The sequence below is a fragment of the Dunckerocampus dactyliophorus genome, chromosome 19 (assembly GCF_027744805.1).
Source record: "Dunckerocampus dactyliophorus isolate RoL2022-P2 chromosome 19, RoL_Ddac_1.1, whole genome shotgun sequence".
NCBI classification, from domain to species: Eukaryota; Metazoa; Chordata; class Actinopteri; order Syngnathiformes; family Syngnathidae; genus Dunckerocampus; species Dunckerocampus dactyliophorus.
Genome location: NC_072837.1, coordinates 4,770,229 through 4,790,052, shown reverse-complemented (window position 1 = coordinate 4,790,052; position 19,824 = coordinate 4,770,229). Strand labels below are relative to the sequence as shown.

The 19,824-nt window shown below is 40.6% G+C and overlaps 1 protein-coding gene across 4 annotated transcripts in view; it reads right to left on the bottom strand.

The window, feature by feature from the left end:
- The window catches only part of LOC129171888 (pleckstrin homology domain-containing family G member 1), a 62,414-nt gene that overhangs the window by 22,614 nt on the left and 19,976 nt on the right, over positions 1-19,824 (bottom strand). For 2 of the 4 annotated variants that reach the window (XM_054760975.1, XM_054760974.1), the window contains one exon: positions 1,141-1,715. In XM_054760975.1, coding sequence (XP_054616950.1) covers positions 1,141-1,566 — 426 coding nt within the window. In that variant the 5' untranslated portion in view covers positions 1,567-1,715. Of the gene's footprint in view, positions 1-1,140; positions 1,716-12,858; positions 13,284-19,824 lie in introns of those variants that run through there. The other 2 variants (XM_054760977.1, XM_054760973.1) reach the window with 2 other exon arrangements.

Sequence of the window (19,824 nt, the reverse complement as noted above, 5' to 3'; positions counted from 1 at the left end):
ATATGAAATTAATACCAGTAATCCTGCACAGATGAAGGTCTGGTCAAGCTTTTCCGAATTCAGATCCTTTCCCTCTTCCTGAATCTGTTCAAAGTGGATGAATCACATGCACAAATCATGTTATGAAGTGTATAGGTATGTGTCAATATCCGCCTGTGTTTTTTGTCTTTGAGATTTTGCGCCATAGATCAAGGCATAAATGCTAGAGGAAGTACAGCAGTTGGTGATCAGTCCACAACAACTGAAACATCTTCATGATAAGTTTGATAGTAACAGTTTGATACCAATGTACAGTGTAAACAAATCATAGCGCAAAAGACTTGTGGGCTAAGACTGACGGAGGGTTTCAGAGATATTGGAGGTGGGCATACCATAGACATTTCACTTGCTTCTATCGAAATTGGGTAACATTACCAATACAGTCATCAAATCTGTTCTGCACATTCGAGAATAAGTATGGGGTAATAGAATTATGATGGGTCTAGAAGGGTAACACAACTACAACAGACAGTTCCTGGAAAAAAAAAAATCGGACAAACAGGATCCATTTGGCTCCAAAAAATCGTCCATTTGTCGAAATGTGTGTGTGTGTGTATGTATCGTGTACACACGTTTTTTGAATGTGTGCCTGTTCCTGCAGCACAAAAGCACTGGTGTCGAGTAACTCAACCGAGCCCAAACCCTACAAGCGAGCACAGGTGACCTTATTGTGTCGAAGGTTCCCGGCAGACAACAAGTGGCAGTGTATGTGTGTGTGTGTCACGTGTGTCATGAGAACCACAAAAGGCTTAAACCATGTGTGCGTTATCAGCTGATTCAAAGACCTCCACTCCTGAAAAGAACAAAGTCAACCACCCACCGCTCTGACCTCAACCTATCTTGACGTCCAGTTTACTGATTAGGAATCTGTTTCAGTGTGTTTTTAAAATTAGTTTCAAAAGCTAAAATTTAAACATTGGTTGAGCAAGATAATCAAGGTTATACCAACTTGGTGTAAGAAAAACAAATAACCACCGGGTTCTCTAATTAGCGCAGAGTCAAAAGACATCAACAAAAACATAATCTAACAAAGGGGGTAATACATTTTCAAGTTCTGATCATATTTCTAATACTCACACGTGTAATATTTATTTTCCTTACCTCCACAATGCTTCTGAGATCCTGGACATAGGTTCTCTCTGTGTCCAGTATCTCCTGCACCACCCGGTCCACATATGTCCTGGGTCCTTGCACCTGACCAATCCGCTCTCCCCCCCTGTCAAGACCCAGCTCCGGTTCGGAATGATCAGTTGCCGCCTGTTCAGTGCCCTTTCTCTCAGGCTGCCTTCCTGTTTCTAGCCCTTCATCATCTCTTCTGTCCTCCTCTCCGCATCCCAGCTGCTGGGCCGGAACCAGCTCCAAACGTATAGCTCCGGAGTCCTGGTCTGAGGTCACAGGGTTACAGTGAGGGGTGTGGACAAGTGTGGAGCGGCTGCCTAGTGAGCAGTGACTGTCCCGGGAGGAAGCGGAGGATGAGGTGGAGCTGTAGCTGACTGGCCTTTCGGCGCTGTCTGGAGAAGAGTCCATGCTGTGTGCTGAGCAATAGCGCAAGGAAGCGTAACGGAAGGCCGGATTGCGGAGGCAGCGAGTCGGGATGTCGCTGGAGCTCAGGGCTGAGCCAGAGTCCGGGACTTCAGGAACAGGTGGCAATGCATCCGGCAAATAGCTGTAATCGTCTGCAGAAAAAAATGAGAAAGAATCATTCATGTTAGATGTACAGTATTGAAATCGAAAACAAAACCTCATTCATATTCTTACAGAGGCTACAGTATCTGCTTACAAACTCCTCACATTCCGGGCGACCACAGTCAAACGAGGGCCACTAATTGACACAGCTGTAAGGATCCTGTCATGGGGAGCCATTAGCCAACTCTCTGCCACGTGAGATAATACACTTTCAAATGAAAAGGAATGCAGAGCATTTAGATGAGCTGATGTATTAAGATACTAAATCTAAATCTTGAGTGCTCGCCTGCTGGAGGCAATGAATGAAAGGCCTATTTCCACGAAGACAGGCAGGGTTGTGTATTTCGCATCAAGACGGTGCCAAACTGGCTCATGGGACTGGTATCTGGACGGAGCCGTTAAGATGTGATCACTGACTCCTGGAGCTTCGCAGTTAGGCCAACTCAAGTGAAAGCACAAATGAAGTGAATCAGATTCAAGCCACCCTCACAAGCCATCCCCCCAAGTTTCCCCCGAAGTTTTCCGGAACCCTGCTTGGTAAAAAGATCAACGTAGAGCGGAAGAACAGTAGAACCTAGAGCTGAGCTCAGTAGCTGTTCAGCTAAAGGTGTCCATCATACTCAGTTGATTGAAAACGATGCCATGCCAACCCACTTCAGGCAGTTGTGATGGATCTGGTGAATCCCTACCCCCACTTGGCCATAATGCAAGCAGACTGTAACAACCTGAATTTTGTGGATATCGAACTCAATCAATTCTTTGAATCTCTACAAAAGGTCATGGAAATCTGTCATTTTTGTGCAATCCTGCTAACAAACAAATACACTAAACCATTCATTCATCCATCTATTGTCTTCTTAGGGTCGTGGGGAGTTTCATTGATCAACCAATGAGCGGACAGGATGCTAATCAGTACGCTATTCTTGCCGTGTCAGATTTCCCGAAGCCATTCGACATTTCTAAAAAAAGAATATAGAGATATAAAGAAAAAAGCAGCGACTTGGGAACTCGTTGGCGCCAGAGTAAACATATCTGGTAAGTTTACAGTGGCGCCCATAATACGCATGCATTCTTTCTTCTTCTATAGTTTGGTGTGTCACGTGGCTCCGTCTGTGTCTGTTTACAGCGCCACGCGTAGGTGTGCCTTCTGTATTACATCATTTTCATGAGGCACAGGAGGCACATTTTCAACTTAAGAAAAAAAAGACCAGCATTTGTGTTCCTACCAGAGATACTGTAGATAAACAAATGAAAATAACTCATTATTACCCTCAGTCATTATTACAAAATATGAATTAAAATCCTGACAGTTCCTCAGCATTAAGGCTGGCTTACAACCCTGCAGGTCCAGTATTGTGATAACCTGCTGACATCCTATGCCCTTTACGCCGCCCTCTACCTGCCAAGCAGAAGCGGCTCCATCTGAACTCCTCTCACATCAAAGTGTCCGAGATCACACACTCGCCTTCAAAAAACATGAAATGTGAGCACAGCCTCAAAGAAGCCCAAGAGTACACACACTCACCTTTCTAGTAGGTACCTCAGAGGGCTCTCTATGCTGCACTGACACCACTTGTAAGAGGACTTTGGCAGACGCCTTGTTTGTTAGGCTGGGCTGAGATGAGAATATCACCGGTTTGCTACTAAACTTTGAGCCAAATAACAGGCCGAGAGTAAAACTGCTGACATATTATCACCCTGTAAAGTTGTTAAAGCTATTTTTAGCCACTGTGTGCTTGATAAAGGACTCTTTCAATCAAAATTGTAGATGAGAGAAACACTGTTGAATTCAAGAAATAACTCATGGCAAAACAAGAAGCTGGTGTTAGAGAGGAGTGTGTTGATCCCACTGCCACATCGTGTCATTGGGAACAGTCACGTCTTCAGTGAAGGTAAAAGTAACCTTAAATGTTCATGTATCCCTTTCATTCATCATTTATATGTATTTATATGCATTTCAACTTGTTTTCAGTATGAAAAATTCTCAAACAATAAACACTTTTTGGCTTTCTGGAACAGACACATTGGATTTCCAATTTTTCTTATGGGAAAAATTGATTTGGTTAGTGTCCGTTTCGGTTAGAGTCGGGCATTCTGGAACTAATTAATGACGCGAACCACAATTCCACTGTATTATCAACCCTTACTGTGTCCATTGTAAGGAATCAAATATAGTTTCTTGTGCTATAAAGGGTCATGGGGCAGTTTTTAATTCACATCTGCGACAGGTCCATTATGGGTTGTCGACATGCTGTACTAATGCACTGAATGATTGCATTAGTGTTTCCGTAACAATATAAAATTACATGAACCAGTTGAAGTAACCAAAACATTTTGATTCAGACGCTTTTTATCTCATTTTTCGCTCCGTTTCCGTGCCAAAAAACGCAACAGGGAATTGGAGCGTCCAAAATGACATCCCAAAAAGTTTGGAATTGATTGACAACAATGTGTGCTTCATTCTAAACGCCTGCACTCCCAATCCTGACCCACTTTTTAAACAATTACATTTCAGACAATAATAATAACCGAGTCGATGAAAACACACATGCTGCGTTCACGTACACAAAAGCACAAAGGGCTACATTATCACTGATGGTGATATTAATGGGTAACTGAACATTTTGTATGATATACTCCTTCTTATCACAGCAAGCAATGCACGTATGTGTGTGTGTCGCTTAAAACGCAGGTTTATCACCAAAAAGATAAGACTAACTGAGTTAAAAACATAATGACCCTCACATTAACTATTCCATCGATATGGGTGGGCAAAATGTGCAACGCACACACACATAACAGTGCATAAGCTTTGCATTTCTATGTTTTTGTCTGAAGGGAACTCATTCTGGCATTTTCCTTATTTGGATCAGTCAACAATGCGCCACATGATAAGGATGGATGAGAACCCACACACAAACCCAAGACGGGCAAATCCAGAGAAAGCATCCGTTTCCGTTTGCAGTGAAACCCAAACATCAGTAGACATTGCTCCATCTTGTGTTTGTCCAACCCCTCCTTCCCACCTTCCAGCCTCATGTTTGGGACCCACCCTGCACGTTTCCTGGGTGAATTGGCCCTTGTACACACATACATGCACACGCACGCACACACACACGCACACACACACACACACACACACACACAGAGCTAAAACAAGCAATCTCTGGTTACCTCCTTTCCAGATTATGTTCGACCTGATCCATGTAAATGATCTCTAATTAGGCTCCTAAGTATATACAGGTTGGGACTGTCTTCCCTATGTGTGTGTGTGTGGGGGGGTGTATGTGTGTGTGCAATGGGAAGGATGGTGTGCAAAATGTTACCCGATAACAAAAGAGAGAAAGAGAAAAAAAGAGTGACTCAGCGCAACCTCCGCAGCAACCAGGCTTCAATCTCTGGTTTTCATTTAACTTGACAGAGACAAAAAGCGATGGGGGAGGGTTACTGGATAAGGCGGCCAAGTTTAATATGTTTAACATCGGGTCTGTCTGGAACCAAAGCAACGAGGACCAAGAAGGAACACCAGACAAAAGTCGAGCACAGACAAACAAGTGCAAAATATGGACAAAAAACTGAGTTGACTCATTGTAGTGGTTGTTATAGAGAAAATGACTAACTTCACAGGGAAAAATAGAGATAGGGAAAAACATGTATCTCTAAACATCACAACTGGAATTTTCTTAGTTTTTCTTTAACCATATTTTTGACTCCAATGCCTTTATTTACCACAAATTTGATAAATGTTTAAAATGTATAATTAGGGGTGTAACGATTCATTCACTACATCGATGCATCGATTTCTATTCCTACGATTCAACTACATCGATCTGGGTTCTCAAGCTTCCATTCAGGACGACATATATATTGATCTAACATCGTTTAAAAGGATATCAATCGATTGGATCGATACTAGGAAATGAAGCATTGGATTTAAGCACGGCAGGCTTTATATAGACGTGCTTTTTTTTTTTAGCACTTTTAATGATAAAGACATTAAATGTTACAGTCTGCCTGTCGGTGACATCATTGTCTTCCGGGTATGTGGTGGTCATGGGCGTTGTAGTGGACCTGTGAAATACCGGTGATTTGGTTTTTCTTCTTTTGGTCAGGTCAGTTGATTCACTTCATTCAGTATTCATATTTAACTTATCTGTCCTTATTTGGAACTCCTTTTAAGTGACATTTATGGTGACAATATGCAAAGTAAGGACGTTCTATACGGCTACAGACGACAGTTTACGATCCAGTAGCCGTGACGCTTGGTGACGTCATCGTCCAGCGCAGCGTGTCCAAGTCAAAACATACGCTTACGTACATGAAAGCAGTGAATGGCGCGCACTTGCTTGTGCCGGGGAGGAAGGAGGACTGAGGAAAGGCTGGCAAGGAGTAATTTTTGTTGACCGTTTATTCCTTTTGTCACACATTTACACTTGTGTTTCTGCTGTATTCTTCTATTGCATTGCCACGTTTCCTTACACTTCGACACGCCATCTGCCATCACTTGACATGCAAAGTATCTGTTTGCTCTCCTGGTTTGGTCTCATCATTATCAAAACTTAATATCATAAACCCACCACACCACGGTAGCCCGTTCAGTGTCTCTGTTAAGCGCGTCATCAAGACGGAGGACCCATCCCGACCCTCAGCGGCAAAAGGTACAAGGAGGCCACATTACTTGAAAGTCGTAATATTACAAGAATAAAGTCGTAATAATACATCTCATACGTGTCAGTTTCCGCCTTCCTTACCCCGTCCCCTCAACATGCCCAAGGCCAAAGGTCACATAAGTCCCCTGTTTTCATAGCTGTCTCAGGCAATGCCTGTAACACAAAGTTACAATTTTTTTCTCGTTAATTTAAGACTTTATTCCCATAAATGTACGTTTTTTTATTCTCGTCATATTATAAGGTTTTTCTCGTAAAATGTACAACTTTACTGTTGGAAATTTACGACTTTATTCTCCAAATCTCTGATTATTTTAATACTCTGTCATAACAGGCATTGCCTGAGACAGCTATGAAAAGGGGGGACTTGTGTGGACTTATGTGACCCCTGGCCTTGGGCAAAGGTAATATTACGACTTCATTCTTAAAATCTCAAATCTCAAAAAGCAGCGTGGCCCTAATACTCCGATGTAGATTGTAGAATTTTTTTTTAATACAAAATAAAATGTTAATATTTTAACCTAAAGACAATTAACATGAAATTGAACAAAAACAAACATATAGAACAAAAATATATAAAAAAATATATTAAAAAAAAAACTGTGATGATATTCTGTTTGGCACCATAAATTAAACAATTTATTTTTAAGGGAATCGCCAGTTGAACAGCATGCAACAAGACAACAGGTCGAACAGGTGACTATGCTGCATGGAAGCTTCAGTCAGTGAAGCTTCACAATCAGTCCCACCAGGTTTAATGACTCATGTTACAACACTTAAAGCCGCCCATTTCAATCGCACACTTTATGGTCACAAGCTTGAAGTGCTCTTTATTGTTGGAGTGGTGAGCAAACAGCTGTGAGGACCCTCATTCGTTTACGGCCCTGCTTGAAGAGCCTCAGAAGAAACAACAAACAGCTTTGTGAGCAGGTGAGCATCCAATGATGGCGAGTTTAAAATGTGATTAAGGCCAGTAAACATCTACTTGGGTTGTAGCTATCGCGACAAAACATGAAGGCTTTCCTCCAATATTGTCATTTTGGCCCTTTCATTCTCCTTTTCCTGCCATTCAAAGTGTCCCCCTTCCCATCATTCAAAGTCTGCAGTATGTGTATTACCACAGGACATTCCTCTGGGCCTCTGCAAGCATATACTTTACTGTGTAAAAATACACATGCATCGCTCACACTATTTGACTGCGGACCACCAAGGCTCAATTTTGCATTGGGACCACACGTGTTCGTAAAAGTGCACAACATTCACACACAAATATGACAAAATAAGCTAAAAACATTCATGCTTTGTGTCCAAAGTCAATGGCTGCACCATTGACTTTGGACACAAAAGGTAAGGCAGGTACAATTCGGTGTGTGTACTTTGTTCACTTAAGATAATAGAAGGACAGCCCATAGTGACAGAGCGTCATTTTACTCCAGCTGACCACTAAACCACTGCTTTGCTCAGGCCAAGAACAACCGGTTTTGGATGTTGTACAGGCCAAAACAACACGCAATGAAACCAAATAAAACAATGGACCAAGTGAGGCGAAAGCCAAGACGAGTCGTGCAACGGAACCTCAAGTCAGCTCACGCTAATACGTCGCATGTATTTTGTAATTGCCTCTGTCTACCACCGATTTTTGTGGCTCATTGCATGATCGTCTTATGTTGACTGAGCTCACTGTTCACTCATTCAATACCAAAGACGCCCAATCCCAAAGACGTGTTTATACGGCTTTTACATTTTTTTGCACGAGAGGCAAAAAGAGGCGATGACGAAATGCACGCTAAAAGATGTCACTGTCGGAGCAGTTTTAAGCCATAAAAACGGCCACAAGGTGGCAGAAGTGCAGCTGATAAGAGCTCGGCATGGATGTTTTGCATGTAAATCCACATTTGACAGCAAGGAGGAAGTGAGAGAGCGTGGAGGAGTGTAGCGTGCAGAAGGTTACGCTTTGTACGGAAATGTTTACGCACATTAGTTTACCTCCAAATGTGAAAATTGTAAATAGTTCATGGTGTTATATTTGTAATAAATTGTTATTTTTATGTAAAACAACCCTTTTTTGTGTTGTTTATGTTGAGGGATAGTTTAGATATTTGAGCTGTCACAAAAGCAAATCAATTGTGTCAAAGTAAAGTTATGCTTGAACTGTATCTTTTCACAAAAAGCTGGTTTTCTCCTTTTTTTGTTGGGAACTGATATTTTCCTGAAACTTACCTATGTTCTACTGCTGATGACTAAAGAACGGAAAAAGGTCTTTCTGATGAAAGACGAGAGTCTAATCTTTCTTTTGGTAGGTTCCATGTTTTTATAGCCATAGAACACAATAGTCTATGTGCCTTTGAAAGATCAGTCAACATGGTCTAAAATGACCGGCACTGAAGGCGTTGATTTTTGAGAAATGGCTGGGATTTAATGAGTTAATATGTATCTTACAAACATGAACATTTTACTATATCTTCACAAGGGACAATACGACAGAAATTAAAATAAAATGTACAATTGCGGACTATTTCAGTGAAGTAGTATATTGTGGTCTTACTTGCTGCCTAGTTATTTTTATTTGTATTTTTTATTGATGCATTATTTGCATGAAGTTCCTCTAAAATGCACTTTGTACATGTAATTTTGTGTATAAGTGTGTATCAATAGATGATATAGGCGAATTTAAAGAACAAATACAGTTGCTTGGTTTGACTGTATTGAAAGTGTAAAACAATATGAGTGAATAAATAGATGAAAAAAGAACAAAAAAACCCCAGAAAATTTACTTTTAAACAAAAGTGTAAAATAATTTAATAATAAATACAAATAAAAATGACTTAAACAAGTAGGTCGCGACTTCGTTGGAAAATGTGGGTCCCAGGCTGAGACCATTTGAGAACCCCTGATTTAGAGTAGTCCATGCACAACCTTCACGGCAGGATAGACTTGCTACCCTCTGAAAATAACTCAACATAGCCATTTTTGTATGACTTTGTACAAAACAGCTGGCAACACAAGTACACCTTACAGTGACCGTGCCAGTATATACTGTATTGTCCCGAAATGTCAGGGCTGTACTGCGAAAATGTGCGATATGTATGAGGAGGAGAGGACTCAAACAATGAAAGTAGGAAGAAAAGCCAAAAGCTCAACGGTCACCTGCTCAGATGCTTCTGAAGCCGTCAAACTACCAAAACTTTTTTGAATTTGATGTCACCAGAATCCCTGATAGAGATGCAGGCTTGATCTCAAGTGACGCTAAGGACCTTAAAGTGTCACTCAGGATTTCACAGCGACCGAAAGAAGAGAAAGCGGGCAGAAGTAGGATTGCAGTCAGGCGGGGGCGGGGTTATCATGGAGCCAACAAAGACCTGTGCTGACTCTGCAATCCATTATTTAGGGGCAAGAAGCTGCAGAATTGACCATCTCTTTGCTGTTTAAACTGTGACTTGAAAGACCGCTGTGGTTTTCACTGCCTCACAAAACGTGGTTAAAGTAAACACGCCTGTTCTGCTAATTAGTGTTTTTTTTTCCTCTGCTGGCAGTAAATGATAAAAGGTCATCATGCGCAAGTGCAACGACACATTTTACACGCAGGACATAAACTTGTCGTGTCCCATGTTTCACTTTTGGTTTTGACATGCAAGTGAAATGCGCAGCGTCTCGCCCCTGTGGGAAAAGTTCCACTTGCAAACTTACACCGCCTATTTTTGGGGAGAGCCACCCGTGCGACCCTTTGCCGCACCCGCCTCGCCTCATTCTCTGACCTGATTGGATTTCAGCCCAGTGAAATACCTTCACTGTTTGACTCTCGGCGTCTACGCGACATTTCTCCACTCCCGCTTGAAAGGAGAATGACGCATGAGATTGGAAGACTATTGATTTGAACAAATGATTCCAATGGGACTTCTTGCCCTCCATTTTGACCCTCCCTCACCCACTCATGCCGCCTTCGTTCCATGCATGTTCATGATGTAGAGGTGGGGGGTGAAAAGATGGGGGGGCAAAGGGACGGATGGAGGTCCCTCCATTGTCCCCGCCACATCAGACCCAAAGTGGTTGCTCTAAACAGTAATTATACCCCCCCTCATTCCTTGCTTTGCCATTTGTAACCCCCCTTCCAGTCTAAAACGGCTACCCTGAAGGCTCTAATTTGGGTCACAGGCTGCAGAATGGCATCCCAACACTCCCAGTGCGAAGGAAGCTGGCAAGTATTGGCTTTCAGAAGCAATAAAGAGCTAAACACATAAAACTGTTGTCAGCACTGCTGATTATACTGGAAATAGATGATTTGGACCAATTACTATGCATATCTATACATTACACCGTGGCTGCAGTTACAGTATGAATTTCAGCAAAATTATGTTTTTTTTTTTTGTATCATTAATCATCAATCAATGTTATGTATCATTAATCATCTTGTTTGAACATGAGAACACAAAAATGTCTAATATTAACTGCTGAGGAGACAAATTTGATTCTAAAAACACTCAAATTACAATAGTTTCCAAAGTGTACATACTCTAAAAATAAAATAAAATTCACTATTAATGAGATATACTATTATTATTACCTATAATGCAAAGCTAAGACGGTATGGTATGGTTTATTTGTTTCAGACATCCTTGGTAAATTACATGAAGCAACATCATGTGTTTACATCTGCCCTTGTCTGAAAAGGAGTAGGAAGAAGAGAAGCTTATTTAATCCTACCCCTTCCCATGTCTATTGCTGATAATTCTTTCACAACATTTGCAGTCGTCCCTCGTTACGTCGCTGTTCCAATATCGCTCCCTCACTCTATCACTGTTTTTCAAAAATGTATTAATAAATGATCGCTATTTCGTGGCTGACTATGGGCCATTATTACTCAAAAACACTAATTATATGTAGTATTCTGGCCACTAGGCATCAGTAATAACTAGGGATGTCCAGATCCACATCTTTTGGTGTCCGATCCAATCCGATTTTTTTATGGTCCTGCCAATCCGATCTCGATACTGATCCTTTTTTTGAATGTTTATAATAGGCTTTTGTTACCAACATGAAAATAGCTTTTCAAAGCATTAATAATAATAATAATAATAATAATGAATTTACTTTTTTATTACACAGCATGACCAACAATATTGTTTGGCTTTTGTAACAAACCTCTGTGAGTCAGGCCCCTAATCCAATAAAAGATCCAATAAATGTTATAACTGAAAAAAATGGGCATGCAAAATACTTTCAGGGTAGGACTAATCATTTGACATGGTTATAGATCAATTTGTGGTGTGATTTAGAATATATGGCTTCTTTTTTTGACAAACTCTTCAAAGCAATAGTATTGATGATCCTTAGTATAAACAACCAGCGGTTAGAGCGGCACTTCCCATGCGAGCTCCTTTAAGTTTAAAGTAAATAATCTGGAGACTAACTAGTTAGCTCGCTAGCAGGCTATGCAGCCGTGGCCTTCTCTTGTGTCCCTGCAGTGATCCTGTAGCCTGCGAATTAGCAATGTGGCATAAACAAAGAATAATAGGAGTGGACAGGTGAAATATTCAATTTTTTGTACAGTGTTAAGGAAAAGGAAGAAATAATAATGTGAAAAATAAGATTAAAATATAATAAAAGTGATAAAACAGGAATACATTGTCAATAATAAATAGAAATAAATAAGTCGTGGGCATATTAAATACGACAAGTAACGTATGGATAAACATAGACATACCGGAGTAAAAATTTTAACTGAATCGCACAGTTTATAAGTAATTTTTATATTTAAATTGAGCAAGTTTGTTAATATTGTTAAATTTGGCATAATCTATGCTATGGTGATGACTTCAAGATGCATCAAGTCTTTGTCTTTGAGGTCGAGATAACGTCATATTATGTTTGTCCAGTTCCTTGATGTCTTCCACAACAAGTACTTTGGCTCCCTCGGGATGTGGCTTTATTTTAATTCAGATAGTTTAGCATATCTCGACCTACACCGGATTGGTTTTAATGCACAAAATGTATCCAATGTATCAATAAGAATTCAATTTCTTTTTTAATTCACATTTAGGAAGCTGAAATCCAAATGTAACAGTTTATCAACTAGAAATCCAACCATAATGTATACCACCGGGCAACTGAGAGTGTATATGTACCATAAAAGTAGTAGTAGTAAAAAATGTGATAAATCCAGAAAGTATTTTTGGCCCGTGGCATGAGTATCAGAGTACAAATGAGAATTCACAAGGCCAACCAGTAGAGCATCAAACCGGGAGAAAGCAAACGTGCTCCATTCAACGCTGGCCGGGTGGTGATGGGGGTGAGAAAACAAGCAGAGGACGGTGTTCTGAACGCTGCAGAGACACTTCACACGCAGCTGTCAGCTGAGGACTAAATATCACACAGACACACCGCAAAACAGCAACAAGGCAAACCATCAGAGACTAATAATGACCTGTAGTAAAGTTGTGTGGGATGTTTGGACACTACAAAGACTCACTTTTTATATGCGCCAGATGTCACCATCAAAAAAGTAACATCTGGGGGAAAGTTTCACTGTGCTTACCAGTCGGCATTGTGGCTTGGCTGTGCTCACAAAAATATGTTTTAAGGTGATGGAGTTCTTCCAGAGTGCATCACATTATCTGAGTATTCCAAGAAGTAATCCTAGCAACAGGTTCCTTTTAGAAGTCCAAAACTCTCATAGTGAATCCCTTCTCCTGGCAGCAAACAATCCACTCCTGGAAATTCACTCAGCGAGGCTGGCTACTGTGTTCTTTGGGCTCAGTGGAGTTTGCACGGGGGATCCCTTCACTCCGCTCTTCATCCTTCCCTCCTGTAGCAACACATCCACTGCACGCATGAGTGTGTCTAAAAGTGTTCAAGAGTGGCTTTGAATGCCAGTGTGTGAATGGCCTCTGCTCTCTCCTGCTCCTTCCCTGCTGGGTAATTCCCCTCCCCCTGACTCCTCCCCTCATCTCTCCCAAGCAGCAAATTACAAGGAGCTGGGAGTTCTCCATTAATAAAGGCCGCCTTCCCCTCCTCCTCCTCCTCCTCCCTCCTCAATCTCTCTCCCGCCTGTCTCTTCATCTTTTTTCTCTATATTTTCAACCTCAATGTAAATTCAAAGTGGAACCATCATGCATTGTAGGAGATCACACACGTTACATGGTGGCTGTGTGGTTGATCAGTAGCAAAGCACGAACAAAAAAGCCCAGCATTGTGTGTCACATCAGAGGAAATTCACAAGAAGCCTGACTATGCGGGGGGCCCAAGTGCATCTTCTACATTAATATCAGGGGGGAAAAAAATAACCATTGAATAGTTGCACCCAACGAATAATCCCAAAAAGATCAGTTGATTTGGCATCAAAAAGAGGACTGACAAGGAGAGAAATACCATTTAAAATCAATAATACTCTTTCTTTTCGTAGTACCCCCACAGCGATGCCTTGTTAGCAGTGTCACAACGGACAGCAAGGTGCCCTTGAGAGATAACCCCGCAAAAACTTGACAGATCTTGACGAGAAATCTTATGAATGTCGCACATTTTAGGCCCTGAATGATTGACTTGAACCGGTTCTTTTTACAGGTTGGATGGAATGATGATGCACTTTGTTTAGCGATGTTACAAAACCCGTATTTTAGCGATGCAAAAATCTGACCCTGTGCATGCGCGCTCAATTTGGAGAGTCCTTGGGGACGTCCTTAAAAACGCAATTTTTTCATAGGATATCGGGTGTATTTTCATTCATATGCATGTTCGTTAGGTAGATTACTTCTTCCTCTTCAATTTTGTGTCGGATTTCATGCTGAGTGTTGGACCACGTCGACTCAAGCGAATGCTTCGAATGTTAAATCCAAATTTAAGCCTTTAAAACTTCCGAATCGGAGCTTCAGGACAAGATGGTAGGATATTCCCTAAGGTCCCTAATCCAACAAAAGATCCAATAAAAGTCCATCAGTAAAAGATAAAATTGGAAAAAATGGGCATGCAAAATACTTTTAGGGGAGAACTAATCATTTGACATGGTTATTGATCAATTTGTGGTGTGATTTAGAGTTATGTTCACTAAAAATAAGAATATATTCACTTTAAACTCCATCTGCAGATGAAATTTCATTAAAATCTTTTTTTTTCACCTGGAATTAGTACATGTCACGTTTGCATTGTCCTATTTTCAATATGGATGCCTTGATTGTAAATAAAAAAACAATTAAAATATGGATAATTTAGATATCATTATAACAAAATCATGCTAAAAAGACATTGATTTTTTCAAATATGGAGTGGATGGTGGATTTTATTCATCCGTCATCGATGATAGGTAGGTATTCCTTGTGGTTAATGTGGGGTGAATGAAACATCCTACGTGCTGCTGCGCTGCGGTGCTAGGCCTACATGAAAAACATGACACTTGATTTTCTTCCCTGGACTTTTTGATTATCAAAAAAAATTTAAGTGGCTATCTGTTGACTTTTAAAACAGATTTTCACAGCCCAATTTATTAATGACGCTAACCAAGGTTCCACAGTATACATATACTCCCCCATTAATACTTGGTTAAACGTCACTTAGCAATTTCACCTCGACCATCAACACCTTTCTGGCTGAAGACTGACACTTTTTGGGAGGCAGCATTGGTAGAGTTCATTTAAATTGGTCGATTTCCTGGTATTGTCCATAATTGTTGTATCGGGTTGAGGTCAAGGCTTTGGGAACGCCAATCAAGAAGCTTACTGTTTTAGCCAGTTGTCCTATTGGTCAATCCAGTGTGTTCTGTCAAACAAGTTATTTTATATTGCCAAAGAGAAATACATTCTAGAACCTTTAGCACCATGTGTTTATCATTTCAGCCTGTGAGAATTAGAGAAAATCCAAAATAAATTCAAAATTGGGCACCCAATTCTTGTGTTTGTCGGTCCGTCCTGTCAAAAGACCAGCTCAAATAAGGGCCCAAAAATGACAAGTGATTGTACACCTTTGACCACAACTGTAGGTGCTGTGCTAGCAACGCAGCTAGCAGTATAGCTAAATAGATTTAAGGTGGGGCATTAATGTGCAAAAGACATGATGGCTGCACAACAGCAGCACCATCTTTGAGGAAAAGAGGCTTATGTGTCCCTTTAAGAAGCACATTAGTGTCAGGCCAATGTGTTGACCAAGACAGACGGTAAGACAGATACTGGTCCCAGCAGCATGGGGCTTGCCCCCCCCACCCCCAAGCTCCATACCAATACAATAATCAAGACCCCCATGAACCATCCTCACATACACACACATAGAGACTGGAGCCCCAAGAAGCATGACCCCTGTCTTTAATGGCCTGAGGGTCCGTTGACCCACAAAGACCTTTTACCTCCAAACGTGGACCTCCCCCTCATCACCCTCTGTGCGTAATGAGCACCTCCAACTTTGGTAAACACCCTCGGCGGCGGCGGCCGCCCCATCGACTCAGTTCAGCCAAGCACGACCTGCTGATGACAGAAGCGGTCATCTGGGTTATCTGATGCTCCATCCTCCTCCACTGCCTGAAGGATGGCGACCTAAGACCCACTTTTGTTCACGTGTAAACACGGAAGGACAAATTGGTCAATGTTGAGGTCTTTTCAAAGCTGCTGCACTTCCTGCCCAGGGTTTGGGGGTGGTATAGCATTTTACAGGTCAATTAGTGCTTGATCTGCTAATTTGTGTGCGTAAAAGACTGTGAGACCAGTTGTTCAGGTCTTCTATGACCTTGGATGGAATTTTGTTGAAGCCTTGGGAAACAATGCAAGTGACCGTTGTCCTTGTTGGGACTAGAATTTGTTTCAATTTTCAAGGTTTCTCAAGATTAGCTCGAAGGCAACACGTCAACTGTTGTAGATACAAACAGAAAATGTCAGACCTACTTGTTTGAGTGTAAAGTATCGTAAATTCCGGTGTATAAGCCACACTGGTGTATAAGCCACACCCACTAAATTTAGTAGAAACAGCAGATTTGTTCTTAAATAAGCCGCGGCGGTGTATAAGTTGCACGTGTCTATGTCATACAGTGGCAGATTATGGCACGCACAGGTCTGTGATGACCAGTCAGCTCTTTATTTGACAGGAGCCAATCATGAGCTATGAAAAAACTCAACACAATGAGCTTGTCAACCCACTGGAAATTGCAGGAGGTCATTACTCAATGTAACAGTGTGACTCATGGTTTCATCTTACAAACAACATTAAACTCATCACACAGCAACTAACACTTAAACGTTATACCTCAGAACTATATCAAGATGTATCACATGAGTTTTAAATGGAAAAAACACAACGTTTTAAAGTGTTCCCATCATGCATTTCGGTTGAGAAAACCATTTCATAAGAGGGGAATATAAAATGGTGCTGCAATGCTGCTTCTGGCCACCAGAGGGGGAGCCAGAGGACTCGGAGACCAAAGCAAAAAAGAGGGGAGCTGACGTCATGGCAGCATGCCACTGGAGGCGTTGCTCAGCTTAATGCCTAATGGGAAAACTTTAAAATGTTGGTTTTTTTATGTTAAAGTCATATTGGGACATGTTTGTATATTTGTATATACACCTTTTGAGTATTAAGTGGCGGTGTGATGAATTTAGTGGTGTTAGTAAAGTGTTCTTTAAAAGATGACACCGTATGCTGGTATATATATTGACCTCCACTGACTTCCTATGGGTTGACAAGCTTGTTGTGAGTGCACTAGTAGCTCCTGATCGGTTCCTGCCAAAGAAAGTGCCATAGTTTGCTCACTGACTTGCGAGCGACAGAGTAGTTAAACAACTAGTAGTAGTTCTGAAGTAAAGGAGGTGTCACAATATTAGAATTTAGCCATGAATTAGCTGCACCGCTAACTGGCAACAAAAGTGACTACCAAGATAATGGTGTCTTGCCTACAGTCAAGCATGTGGGGCCGCATGAGTGGATAGCTGCAGTTCGTTGATGTAAATTCCAACATCTCCCTACAGAAACTGTGTGCTTTTCCAAAATGATAATGACCTCAAACACTTTCCTATAATTCAGAGGGCATTAGAGCTTGTTGCCAATAAACTACTCCATTCCTCATCACACTGGGCTAGTGTCAACACTAAAGCAGCGCACAGGGTTCACACACACGGCCTACTCAACATTTACTGGCACACATACACACATTTGCTTTTGGATGGCAAGCCTTAAAGAGAATGGCCTCTTAGAAATGTTTTAGTATGTGCAATTAGACGTAAAAAGCGAGGCCACTTGTACAGCACGCATAACACTGGTAAAAAGAAACATAAAAGTGGGAGAAGAGCAGATGCAAAGAATGAGCGAGACTGTGACTAATGACACAAGTTTGTGGGTGGAAGGAGAGGACGGTCATTCATATACAGTTTCCCCCTCCCTTGGAGACCCTGACTGTGCTTGTCATTGGTGAGATGGATCATCTGCAGACACACATAGTCTCTTTTTCGTCCAAGAATACTCATAGAGCTCTTTGTTGTGGACATTTGAACTCTTCATTAATCTCTCTCGTCTCCCTTAATAGTTTAACACTGGAGAAAACCATTCCAGACTCTCATACGCACCTCCTATAACACAAATAAGAAATAACATTCATCCCCTGGACTTAAACCTATTGTTAAATGTCATGGATATCAAATATCATGTACTACCATAGTATTGACATATAGTAGTAGTGGACATAAATTAATGACAATCATCATACATGAATATTGTAACATTATTATTATTATTATTATTATTATTATTATTAAAAAACTGTAAGAAGAATGCAGCAAGAAGAATGCAAAAAATGTGTTTTTTAAAAATGATAAAAAATAAATGTAATTAATATTTTTTTTTCAAATATATAAAAAAATATATAGTACAATATAGAATAAAAGATAATACAATAAAATAGTATATATAATTTCATATAACTTAATTAAAATATATATATATAAAATAATAATCTATCTAAAAACAAATTAGAAAAATAAATATCCAAAATAGCGCAAAGAAAGTAATTCACAACAACATAGCAAGTAAAACAATAACCATTCATTTATCAGTTAGACGGTAGCAAGAAGAACACAATAACTTTAACTTTTACTCAAGTTGTTAAATAATATATCTAAAATAAATCAAATCTCAATGCAGGTTAAAAAGAAAAATAAATCAGACAATAACAAACAAAATGCACAAAATACTGTACACAAATTTGACAATCAATACATTTTTACTAAAAAATCTTAACTAATAATAAATGTAAAAATGAAATATCCATCAAAGTGTCCAAAAAAGTTTGCACTGCTGAAAAATATCGCATGAACTTTACAAACACCTATAGTATGTATTTTTAAGCCATTTGCAAATGCACTGCGTGATATGAGCAAGCCATAAGGTAACATCTAGTCAAAACAAGTTGCCAAAGAAACTTTTGTGCTATGAAACGCTTCAGGAATTTTCTCGAGTCCTGTATTGATTATCACTCCATTCTCAGATTTATGGGGCTTCCAGATTCCCGGATGGTATCCCCGAAGGCTACACAATCTGCTTACAGCGCCAAGACAAGTTCAGGAATTTGAAACTCTTGCTGACCAGAAAACCTGCTCCTTTCACTTAAAAGAGTATGAATTTAGAGAAGTGAAGGGAACGTCCTGCGAGTTGCCCACGCCGTCCCAGTGGACGACACACAACAACAACAGTACAATGACTATGATAATGACAAAACAGGGAGGCACAACCCAGGAAAGGCAATTATAATGGCAGATAATGTCAGTATGAAAGGCAGACTACACTCTGGACTGGACACCAGCTACACTAGTGGCCAAACAAAACATATATTTTTAATGTATGTATTACAGCTAAGGGTTAAGTGTCAGACTAAAACAAGTGAGTATGCACAGATTTATGGTCTTGCACTTGTGTGTGTGTGTGTTTTGTGGTGGCGGATATGTGCAGGAAGCTGTGTTTGGCCACAGATTAAAATGCAGGACGAGGGTCCCGCTCCAGGAAAAGAATCCAGCCGAGCTGAGGCCAAGGGACTTTTCTGCCATCACGGGAATCATGTGACATATACTAAAATAAAATCTAGTACGCACTATTGCTACACTAAGTAGTCCATCTGTCAAAAGAGTGTACATACAGTTTCTGGGTACAGTACATCTACTTTATAGCTTTGGGTAGAGTTTTGTGAAAATAAATAAATAGAAATAATAATAATAATTTCTGAACATAACTAAAAATGATGCCCTGCGGTTGGCTGGCGACCAGTCCAGGGTTTGACCTGCCTCCCACCCAAAGTCAGCTGGGGTAGGCTCCAACATACCTCCACGGCCCAATTGAGGACAAGGGGCATTGAAAATGAACGGTTGGACTAAAAAATAAAGCATTTTCAGTGCTATTTGCAGCAAAATGGCCCAGTTTTAATGCGCTCTACTAGAATAATTAACTTTTCGCGTTATTTTCATACAAAATCTTTGTGAAA